Consider the following 12427-nt stretch of genomic DNA (forward strand, 5'->3'; position numbering starts at 1 on the left):
GCAGTGTTATTGCTTGCAAAATCACCTGCTATTTCCAGGAAACAGTCATTTGCTGGACCCATCCTTGTCACTGGCATAAATGTAATGCTTTTCATAATCTCCCATTCCCTCAGTGATGTGTTTGCATCAAAGTGATGGATATGCTATAGCTGCAGAATTTAAGATCTGCTCATTTCTATCTTGTTCTTCTGGTGCCATCTAGAGGTCTTAGTCTTAAATTCTACAGAACAGAAATAAAGTGGTTTACTGTATTTCACAAATTTTCCTTAAAAACTGTCTGTGCATTAACATCACGTAGAGTACTGTTATCACTGAACCTCTGTCTCCATACAAGAGCAGATTAATAAGGTGTCCACAGTTTTTTGAGTTGTGGAATGCAAGTGAAGCTTATGGGCCAGGAAAAGAGCGACACTAGAGGCAAATACTGTCATAAAAAAAAAATAAAATCTTTTCCTCATAAAAAGCACCTGTAAGCTGGCCTTGTTCTGAAAACAGAACTTGTTTTCAAGAAAATACACAGTAACATATCAAAGCTGATTTGAAGGAAGCAGGTGCTTGGAGAAAAGAAGGCCTGCCAGCCTTGTAGCAGAATGCCAACACGACAGACACAGCCATGAGTTTGGTCCGCTGGCACCTGCCTACCGTGACAAGTCAATGATGCTCGATTTCACGCTAGCACTGTCTAGAAAAGCGCAACATGAAACTCAGAAACGCAAAACTCACCAGTGTGACAGAAAAGCATTCTAATAGAAACATTTCTTCTTAAAGGTAGCAGAAATAGCTAATTCACTGTAATGGGTGCCTGGATTTGTAAAAATAACAAGCTGGATTCACATCCAGTGTAACTGAGTTAATCTCCCTTGACCACAGTGTAAGTAGGATAATTTGGCATCAGGCCTTCTCCAGCGAATCTTGCTTTCTTCTCTTCCCCCTTCAGAATGGTTATTAATTAAACTAATGCTGAAGCCAAGTCTGTGGAAGGGTGTGTGCAAACACTAATATGCCTCATCATGTATTCCATCTGACTTGATTACCAGAGCATGTTATTTGTCTCTCTAATATGCATGCAATTGTATTGCCCCTCCAGACAACTAGATGCATGTTTGCTCTGAAAAGATACTCCTTTTTAAACAGAGTTGATCCAATTCATTTTCTAGCACTGATAACAAGATTTTTAAATGTATTCAAAAGAATCAAAGGTACACTGAGCACTGAAAAATGTGAAACAGCTATAAAGAAAGTCTTTTGAATGAAACGTTCTTGTGAATTATAATTTCTGTACTTCAGCAGAGGATTAACTGTCATAATAAATTATTTCTCTTTGCCCAGAAGGAAATAAGTGAAGCTTGCTTAACTAAGAAGGCCAGCTAATGGTACAACTGAGATGAGACTAACCTTGTCTCCTGTGCCCAAGGATACCTCTGAAAAGCTGCCATAACATGCAATGATTTGATAGTGTCAGCTAAAATTAACCTGTGTACTGTAGAAGGAGATAAGAATAATATTAAATTCTTGCTGATACTCACTTTGTATGCTCCGGAGACTGGCTCTGATGTTTTGTAAGCCTGCAATTGTAAGATTTTGAAAGCCTTACAGGCCTTTAATAAGAAATTAGAGTACAAAAGAAGAAAATTTGAAGGTCTTGTGATGAAAGACTCATATATGAAAAATAAACTCTTATTTTGATAGATTATTTGAGGAAAAATCCTTGTTTGCTTTGTTTCATAAAATTTCCTAATGAAATTATCTTTTGGCAGTATCATGGTCTTGAGACTTTAGCCATCTTGGGCACTTTCTTTCAATGAGCAGACACAGAATGTGGTTCCATAGCCACAAGAATTTTTCACCCAGAAGAAGCTTTATTCATCACTGCTCAGTGTAATTCCTTGCTGTTTATACTGTACTTCAGTATAAAGTCACTGTTCATTGGCTCTAAGTAGAAAAATCTTTCAAAAGCTGTTTATTTAAAATCAAAGCATTTTTTAGTAAAGTGTGATTAAAGTTTATTCCCTTTCCAGAGCTGGCCTGTTGTTTTTTATCATAACTACTCACATATATCAGTGAGTTGCAAAGGATCCTTACAGTCTTTCTTACTTAAGGAATTTGAAAATACAGTGAATCCATCCTCATCATCATCTGTTCATTATCAGGTTCTTAAATCATCTACAGGACCACACTCTCAATCCCTACAATACTGAAAACTCAGATAAAGTACAAGAAATGGAAAAACTTTGTAAATCTAGCATTTAACATGCTCATGTGAGAAGCAAGCTTCCTAGGTCTGGTCTCTTTTTCAGTTTACTTAGTCAAACTAGTGAAAAAAAAAGGATAAATAGAAGCAGCATTTCCAAATACAGAGAAGTCTGAGAATTAGAACACTGCATTTGGTGTTAAGAAATACAGGTCCAAATCCCCAATGATGGAGAGGAGGGGGAAGGGTAATGCTGCTTTCCTGTCTTCCAGATGAGTGCTCCAAGCTACTGTATCTCACAGCTTGTAAATTAGCCTCTCATTACCTTTGCTTTTCATCTGTCTCAAAAACTAAAACATTTTTTGAATCAAGTGAAGTATTTGCTTGCCAGACAAAACGATGGAAGGTCTATGTCACTTAGATGAGAAAAACAAAAGAAAAAAAACTGAAACTGTTTGTTCTGATAGTTGTGCCAAATACATTCATCTAGCTTGTCCAGTGAAGATCTTGCAGAGTGCAATTTCTCTTATCCAAGCACCCCTCTCTCCCACAGTGCTCCTTTTCCCACACATTTATCCTAGAGTCTGCGAGAAGTCAAAAGAGAGGAAGGCTGCATCTGGGATGTTTGTACCACCAGTGTTACTTACCATTAGAAGAATTCTGCTGGAAGCTGAATTACAAAGGTTCATCTAGGTAGAGAAATGAAATTCTCTTGAACAGGGAACCTGATCTGAAATAGCCAGTGCTTCAAGAACTCGTGTTGTATGACAGATGATACGTGAGTAATCTCACTGAAGTCCATTATATCTGATCAATTAATGATAAACATATATAGAAATCTTTGCCTAGCAGGATATAAATTCACCCATGGAAGAGAGTAGAGGAGAACCAAAGACATAATTATCTTAAGTGACTGAATTGTATACATGTCTTTTGGTGCCAGTTTAAGCTTGCATCTTGACCTGTATTGTAAAGAGTAAATTAACATCAGAAGTGCCATCCAGTGACTGTGATTAACCATAATTTTTATTCTTTATTGAAAGTTGATAGTCTGCATGCTTCCAGATGTGAAATTGTACAGTAAGTAATAATTAAACAATGAAAGAGAACTTGTTAGGTGTCATTTGGAGCAGTGAGTAGCAAAGGTGGCTTTTAAAGTTTTATTATCACACAAAAAAAGAAAACCAACATACAACCATGTGACCTATGCTACAACTACAAAACAATGGTATCACTACCAAAGAGGTGCTACGCACTAGACTTACAGGATCAGAGGCTTCAAAGCCAAAGGAACTGTGTCAAATAAAGCAGGAACTATTTCTGAATATTACCTAACTGAAGTTCTCTACTGATGGGACATTTTTTTGCAGAGGGTGATTGAGTTGTTGGGGGTTTTCTGCAGACGGTTGGGGAGGGTGGAAATGGAGGTTTACTGTAGGTTTGCACTACTTGTCTTTGCATATGGTAACCTCTGGCAGGCTTTTTGCTATTTGTAAGTCACACCCTATTACATGTATTCAAAATGAGACTCTCAAATGTATACAGCACCATAGCACAGCTACCTCCTAAAGCAAACTCTTAAAAGCTCAGTTTCCCTCTGGACATTACCGATAAGTTTTGTGAGGGAATACCTCAACTAGAGCTCATGTATTTTATTTTGTTTGTCAAACATAGCATCAAGCTTTTCTTCGTACTGGATGTTGCCTTGTCCTAAGGTTGGAGGACTTCCTCTGATGGTGGTATTGGGCTGGGTTTAGCAAGCTGGCCAGGCTTAATTTCAGGCATTTTTTCACCATGTCTGTACACACTTATAGTGACATCCACTTTTTCCCCACCATACTTGTTCTTAACATGGATGCTATATTTGCCTGAATCTTCTGAGGTCACTCCCTTGATTGTTAAACTGGCATATTTCCCTTGTTCCAGTGAAAAAGCATAGTGCTCATTAAGTTCAAAGACCTTGTCATTCTTGAACCAAGTCACTTCAGGGTCAGGATTTCCAAATACAGTACATGTCAGATTCAGCGTCTGAGGGAGGAAAAATGAAGTAATTTTAAGGATCCGTCAGATTTGTTTAACCAGAATATTCTCAGTATTATTCTCATTCCTAGTTCATTAAAATAAGACAAGTATCATGTTCCTGAAGACTGAAAATTAGAGGGTTTAATATTTTTTCCTTTTTTGTTTTGTTTTGTTTTTAATTCAGTCTTTCCACCATCATAACAGTGACTGTAATGCAGTAATAGCCTCAGTGTAACATTGCCTGAAGATGGTAAGTTGGACTGTCATTTCAGCCCTGCCTCCAGAAGACTCCTGACAACCCATTAGTCCCACATGAGCTTCAGGCAATGATAGGTTTAAAAACATCCTTGATGTTTCCCTGTACACAACAGGGAGGAGAACTGAGGGAATCTTTTCTGACCAAGGCTTCCTGAGGTTACCAGAGTACACAATGTGAATCATTGGACATTGACTCCAGTGCAGCTGACTGGTAAAATGGAAATATTTCACAAAGAATAAATAATACATAAAAGTTATAAAAAATGTTACATGCTTAGTGAGAGAATAGCTGAAATGACCTAGTAGTCCATCCTGGTATTTCAGGTATTTTCCAAGGACTGAACTGAGGTTGAAGAAGCCCATAAAATTTTCATGGTTGTTCTTCAAAATTTTTATAGTTACTACTGAATCCCATTTTGACCTCCATATAGCGATGATAGAATAAATAACCATTTGAAAAGTTGCACTGATTAGTGCCTACTTTGTCCACCTTTGCTTGAAACTCATTCTGCCTAAAATTCTGTCCTAGATAATTAAGTCAACTTAAGAATTTCACATGTGCACCATTGGGGGGGGGGGGGGGGGGGGGGAGGGGAAAAAAAAAATAAAAGCAAAAACAAACAAAAAGCCAAAACCAAAGAAAAATACCCCAAGCAATTAGTAATCCAAAACTGATAGTTTCTACCAGAATGTTTCCTTATATTCTCTCCCCTCCATATTCCCCTTTAAGTTTCTCCAAATCCTGACCCAGTTGGACAGAGGAAGTCCATCTGTGTGCATACATGCACGCTTCCATGCAATATTTTTCTTGGATGATGATGACTGAATAGTTGTGATGTAACTCAGAGGGAAAAATGAAACAAAAAGACATTCTGAATGATCAAAAAATTCGTATATTCACATACAGAAGCAGCCTTGCATACTACAGGCCTCCAAGGTCAGAGGGGAATGTTGAAGGAAGATTTACTGGCTCTGGTTACAACCTACAACCTAGTGACAGCGTAAGTGTGTGAGTACTCTTAAAGAAATTATATGATGTAAAGATAACTAATAGTCCATAGGAACTATCCTTACTATAAAATATTTAAAGGTTTAATAATGCAAACATGAAAATAAAATTTTGGGAAATCATACTAATGACTAATATCATGAGTTTAAATCTTACTGTCCATTCTGTAACTCAGGTCACGTTTCATGACTATTGCCCTTTCAAAGTGACTTCATTTGGAAGCAATTAATAATTAATAATAATTAATCAAGTATTAATAAGTTAATATTAAAATCTTACCAGAGAGAATATATATACCACAGTCATCTTAGATCATTCTGGGCTTGTTCTAATTTATTAAATTATAGATGTGACCTAAAATCATTTATAATATCTTAAGAAGCACTAATAAAGCTTTGTGTCCATATACTTGTTTAGTTATACCATTCCACTGCATGAAGAAAACTTTTTTTTTTCTTTTTTTAATTTTATACTTCTCACACTTGCACTTACACAGCTCTTGCAGGGTACCTGCTAGCATTTAATTTAAAGATGATTTTAAAGTCTCACTTCCTTGTGATCCATTCCTTTCTGCTTGATTGCAAAAATCAGAGATTTTCTCTTCACATATTCAGTTATTTAATCCTCAATTGCTAAGTCGCCTTTGAAAACTTCTGACTCTACACTTTGTCGCATTTCTTTAATTTAAAGTTGTAGTTTTTAAGGTATGACTGTATGAGGAAACTGCAGCTAGTGTGTGTCAGGGGTGACTCCACTGAGTTGTTTACTTACAGTTAGGCTGTTTAAAGATGTTGTTGCAAAGTGCATTACGTATAACTTCCTAAAAGACTAGCTCTCTGCTTTCTTGCTGTGAGGTGCCTCTGTCTACCACAATAAGAAGGTCCCTCATGCAAACCAGTATTAGAGACAAAGGAAGGAATGAACCAAAAGGAATATCATCTTTGTATGGTCCAGAGTTGAACACCTTTCAGCATCCAGTATAAGGTCCACATGTTCCCTGTCGTCCTAAAATGACTGCTCCTGACTATCCAGAAAATGGCCAGGTACACGAGAGTTAGAAGAACTGTGTGCAACCTCTTACTCCGGTGCTAAGAATTTCCATACAGAGCAATGCAGCTGTAGTCTCTGAAGACTCACTTCATACAAGAGACATAAACAGCCTGATCAACATGCTTTTGATAGCCAGCAGATAGTAAGAGTCACATTGGCTCATGAGCTGATATGCTGTAGTCTGTTGTAATGAAAGTCCATCTAGCTCTTTTAGAAGTCAAAAGCAACTGCTTAAGACAGTACACAAAAATACAACGGGTAAATAGCACGATCCTATTCCCAGTATACTTTCCTGCTTTCCACAGATTGGTGACTTTCAAACTTGTTGTAAGACTGATTCCTCCTGAGACCGACCTTGCTTGCCTAAGATCTGAATTGGGCTGTGCTTCCTCTCACTGTACAGACAGCTTATAGTACCTTTGCTTACTTAGAATTTGCATGTGTCTTAATTAAATGATTATTATTACGTGGTTTAAATTATCTTCCTTTGCTTTCAGCTTCTATGAAATCATCTGCATTCCCTCCCCTTTTACCATAAAAGCAAACTTCTCACCAGTCAGCATGATTCTTTGACAAAAACTCTCCTTACCTTCCCGTCCATTATAGTAACGACATCAGGCAAACCACCAATGACTTTACCACGATCTAGAAGTTAAAATATGCGGGCCATGTAAGGTTTAGAGTAAGGTTTAGAACTCAAAATTATTCATTTCTTACTAATTTTATGACTTGGTATCATATTAGTCACAACTTTTGTTGAAACTTATATTTTAAAATACTAGTTCCTGGATAATTAAATGTATAAACCCAAAACTTTTGTGATATTTTGTGTCATTTCTTCTTCATACATTTTATTTTCTCTTTTTTTTTTTTTTTTTTTAGCTGAGATTGTGCTATAGCATTCTAAACTAATACACATAACAACCTTGAAGCTACTGCTGAGCTTGACAGTTTGTGCTTTGGGTGCAGAGCAAAGCTAGGAGGATGTTTTTAGCATCTTGATGATATCTAAGATTGAAGCAAGATTTGTTCTGCCATTCTCTTTGTGGACAGAAGCATCTTGTCATTACTGGGGGAACTGATATCAAAGTACCAGAATTCCCAAAGCCCTTAACAGTAATAAGGTTCCCTACTGTGTGCCTCTCAGCAAGCACTGCCCAACAGGAATTAGTAGCTAATCTTTTACTTCATAGGTAGATTTAAATATTCAATATCAGCAGCAGCTTTCAGAGTCAACACTTCCTTATAGCTTACAGTTCACAAACATCTGCAGATACAGGAAGATACAGTGAAGCTTTTCGAAATATTTAAAACTTTAGTGGGTTGCCATTGGAATAAAAAACAAATAAATCCACAAATTAGTATTATTGCAGTATTATATGCCAACAGAGGATTTCTGCAGCCACAGAACTCTGAAAGCTATGGCAGCATATGATGATGGATGCCTTACAGAGAACACTTGTCTAGATTGTAGAACACTTTTGATAAAATGTAAAATAAACTTACTCTTCTCAGCAAAAGCAGCTGCCCTAAAATTGTTGAGGAAGGGGAAAAGAAATAATTATTGTTATTAATAAAATTATTAATGATTTTTTTTCTTGTAAGTAAAGACACTGTTGCTACAGCATTAAAATGCAACAGATGAAACACTTACTTGAGTCTCTGGAATTCTGCAAATGCATCATCAAAAGCTGTAACAAAACAATTGAGAGAGTTTTGCCCATTAACATAGCTTGCACTTGGGGCTCAGTATAAACATTTAAACAGATATCCATGTTAAAGCTCTTTTAAAATCCATACCGGGTTACACAGTAGCAAAACGGAAAACCAAGATCCTGAAGCCCCATGCCATTTGTGGTAGAAACCGATAAAATCTAAAATTATCATAACAGTTATGCAACTAAACTACAACTGGTTCTGACCAAATGCCTTCTGGTTTTATCATCATTCCTCACGTTCTTGCCAGTAAATTCTGTTTAATCCAAAAAAAGTCACCATAGAAGTATGGTCTTCTAAATGTACCTTGCCCAGACAGATCAAGTGTGCGTTTGTAGGATTCCTTGTTGCCAAAGATCTCAATAGTATAGTTCCCCTTATCCTTTTCAGTGGGTTCACGTATCTGCAGCCAGGCAACATTCTCTCCACCTCCAATCTTCATCTTTTCGCTAGAAGAAATCTTAGATTCCCTAGAAAAAAAAACAGAAATGTTTATGAACATTCTTCTAATATATATATTCTCCATAAGAGATCATCTGTAAATTACAAAGAATAACATCCCATTCCTAATCTACAAATTAGGAGCAATTTCCCAGAAGATTCATTTCTTTCATGTAGGGGTATAAAACACTTTGGAGGACTAGCTTGAGCTTAAATGCCAAGGATTTATTTGTTCATCTTCTGCTCATTACCCTTCTCTCCATATATACAATCAGCTTTGTTTATCTTATTGCACATACATGAGTATGGGAAAATGGTGCATAAATTTAGAGTTCTGTACATTTCATACACATTAACATAGAATACATCACAGTAGCAAACTAGAAGCAAAAAATCTTTTCTGATGAGTAAAAAAAAACTTTAGCTTTCATTAACTTCAAAAATTAAGAAAACAAAATATTTGCATAGAATGTATTTCTCTTGCATCAAGTCAAAATATAACTTTGGTGGGTTTTTTAAGAACAAGAAGCAAATTTTCTAACTGAATTAATAAATAGGTTTTAAAAAACAGTGGCATTATATTGACTTATCATCCCTTTCTCAGCTAAGAATATAAGAAATGCCCTACTGATTCAGATCAGGGGTTCTTCTGGTCCATAATCTGTCATGTAGAGTGGAAATAGAAAAAGCTATTTAATGAGAGCATGCAAAGCAGGACACTTTTAACGCCTTGAAGAAAAGTTCTCTTCCACTCACTAACTAAAGAAATATTTCTTTTATCCTTCCTCCCCAAGCATATTAACTGGAATTTTTAATAGATGAAGTCAGCATTAGTTTCCCTTTGATCACTTTTTTTATTTGTCCAGACAGCGCTGATTTGGCTTCATAGCAAAAGTGACTTTGATAGGGAGGTGAATTTTCACTATTTCCTCTTCTGTAAGATGACTGTATTGAGTTTAGCGTACCAAATTAGATACCTGGAGAGAAACTACTACCTTAGAAAATACTAAATATAATATTCCCCAATGTGCCTTGAGAGGATGATGCATGCTGGCTTTAGGACTTGTATTATGTTCCCTGTATATGCAGTGTGTTGGATGATTCAAAACAAGCTAGAAATCTGCATGTTGTGTTATATGATGTGCAGATAATGGTAAAAAAACATAGATTGTCTAGCCTTTCATTTAAAAATAAATTAAATAAAAAGTTGCATAGAACCCCTTTTAAAAGAGCAGGGAAGTTTGGAGAGGCTGGGGGTACTTGTTTGGTTTGTTTGTTTTAGTCTTTGTTTTAGCTTTAATAACTCTGGCTTATAATCATTGTATTCAAGGAAGGACTGAAATTTTATTGGTTCACAATTTGTGTTGAATGATCTTCAAGATCACCTCAAGGGAGGTGTCTGTATGTAAACATAAATATGCATACTAATATTTCTAGGTAAGCCATGTAACGTTCTCTGGTTTTATATTTCCATGAACTGGATGGTGGCATGATCTAAGTCACTTTTAAAACTCAAGCAGATATTGTAAAAGGAAGATTTACTGAAAAAAGAAGAAGAACCTACTGAATACAAAGCCGGAGTTATGAGTACAGCTGCACACCCTTTCAGAAGTGTTCTCACGTTCCCTGAACCTGATAATCACTGACACTTTTCTTGTGTTCCTGCCTTCGTAGAAATTAAGCGCTGGACAGCATTGCAAAACTAGAACGACATGCTGACAAACCAGCCTCTTCCTTCTCCAAGTCAGACCAGTTCACTGTGTGTCATCTTTGTATGTCAAGGAATGTGAAAGTTGAAAATGAAGAGATTTTAAGTCCTTCCAAACCTTAGATGCAGTTTCAAACAAATGAGGGCCTGTCACAGCTAAGCATTTGAGCACGCATTTAACTGTAAATACACAGATGAGTAGAGCGCTTCTAAAGTCAAAGATTAATTTAACATGATGGTGGACAAATATCGTGAACTTTAATTTCTGGTTGTATTCTCAGCTCAGAGGGCTATTCTCAAAGTATTTTGTGCCCCACTGAATATTTTTTTGAAGAGGAACAGAATTAAGATATTTTTAATATATCTAAATTAAGATATTTTAGAATCATAGAATAGTTAGGGTTGGAAAGGACCTTAAGATCATCAAGTTCCAACCCCCCCTGCCATGGGCAGGGACACCTCACACTAAACTATATCACCCAAGGCCTCGTCCAACCTGGTCTTGAACACTGCCAGGGATGGAGCATTCAGAACCTCCCTGGGCAACCCATTCCAGTGCCTCACCACACTAACAAGAAAGAATCTCCTCCTTATATCCAACCTAAACTTCACCTGTTTAAGTTTGAACCCATTACCCCTTGTCCTATCACTACAGTCCCTAATGAAGAGTCCCTCCCCAGCATCCCTATAGCCCCCCTTCAGATACTGGAAGGCTGCTAGGAGGTCTCCACTTCTCCTCTTCTCCAGGCTGAACAGCCCCAACTTCCTCAGCCTGTCTTCATACGGGAGGTGCTCCAGTCCCCTGATCATCCTCGTGGCCTTCCTCTGGACTTGTTCCAACAGTTCCATGTCCTTTTTATGTTGAGGACACCAGAACTGCACACAATACTGCAAGTGAGGTCTCACAAGAGCAGAGGGGCAGGATCACCTCCTTTGACCTGCTGGTTACGCTCTTTTTGATGCAGCCCAGGATACGGTTGGCTTTCTGGGCTGCAAGCTCACACTAAAGCTGGCTCATGTTCATTTTCTCATCAACCAGCACCCCAAATCCTTCTCTGCAGGGCTGCTCTGAATCTCTTTTCTGGCCAACCTGTAGCTGTGCCTGGGATTGCTCCGACCCAGGTGTAGGGCCTTGCACTTGTCATGGTTAATTTTTTTTAAATTTTTAAAATTAAATTTTGTGTTACTTAAAACTATATCTGTTTGGGAAAAAAAGTCCTTTCTTAATATAGGCTTTTAGTAAACTGTGAGAGCAGGTCTTTGGTATTCACCTAGTACCAGAGGAGAATTTAATCCATTTAAAGAAAAGGACAACATAGAAAACTATGCTCAAATAGATTACTATCTTTGAACCATACAGACAATATAGTGGACGACAAACAATCTCATGTTGAATAAGAGGCTGGAATACTGTAAATTCTTTCTTTTTCTGCCTACTACAATCCTCCTGATAAGTGTCTGTTGGCTGTCTGTTAATATTTGTCTTTTAATATTGGCTGTTAATACTTCTTTTTCGGAGTGTACTATCTATGTGAAAAGAGAATGGACAGAAAAAATCATTAATGTGGTCTAGTTACTAAATAAATGGCACACTGCAGTAAATTATATAAATAAAACCAGTAAAATTGCATAAAGACTGATTTTTTTCTCATATAAAATTGAAAAAAATATTCTCATGTACCTGTGAGACCAGTTGATTTTCATTTCTTCATTGTAGTACTTCAAGAAACACTGTAGCGTTATTCCTTCATCAGTGCAAAGGATCTTCAGTGGAGAGGCTGACTTACCTATGTGAAATAGGATATATACAGATCAAACAGGATAGTGGAATGAACAGGGGAAAGTCAAATGGACTACTTGTACTGTCAGGTCAAAAAATGAAAATAAAAATCTGGACGATTCTCAACTACCTCAAAGAGACAATTGTTCATGTCTCTCAAAGGAGATCTGCTGGTTTATATCATGTGAAAGTTTGGTATAAGTTTATGGTTTTATTGTCATTTACAAGCATTATGACTAGCAAGATCTGTTG

At 37.0% G+C, this 12427-nt stretch overlaps 1 protein-coding gene across 3 annotated transcripts in view; it reads right to left on the reverse strand.

Moving 5' to 3' along the window:
- Positions 1-3199: 3199 nt before the first annotated feature.
- MYOM2 (myomesin 2) overlaps positions 3200-12427 on the reverse strand; it is an 81433-nt gene continuing 72205 nt past the window's right edge. For all 3 annotated transcript variants that reach the window (XM_062626220.1, XM_062626217.1, XM_062626218.1), the window contains 6 exons: positions 12077-12182; positions 8553-8716; positions 8185-8221; positions 8037-8059; positions 7120-7175; positions 3200-4219 (listed from right to left, as the gene is read on the reverse strand). In XM_062626220.1, coding sequence (XP_062482204.1) covers positions 3902-4219; positions 7120-7175; positions 8037-8059; positions 8185-8221; positions 8553-8716; positions 12077-12182 — 704 coding nt within the window. In that variant the 3' untranslated portion in view covers positions 3200-3901. The remainder of the gene's footprint in view (positions 4220-7119; positions 7176-8036; positions 8060-8184; positions 8222-8552; positions 8717-12076; positions 12183-12427) is intronic.

The sequence above is a fragment of the Pezoporus occidentalis genome, unplaced genomic scaffold (genome assembly GCF_034315485.1).
Source record: "Pezoporus occidentalis ecotype Australia unplaced genomic scaffold, CSIRO_AGI_Poc_V1 ctg29, whole genome shotgun sequence".
Lineage (NCBI taxonomy): Eukaryota > Metazoa > Chordata > Aves > Psittaciformes > Psittacidae > Pezoporus > Pezoporus occidentalis.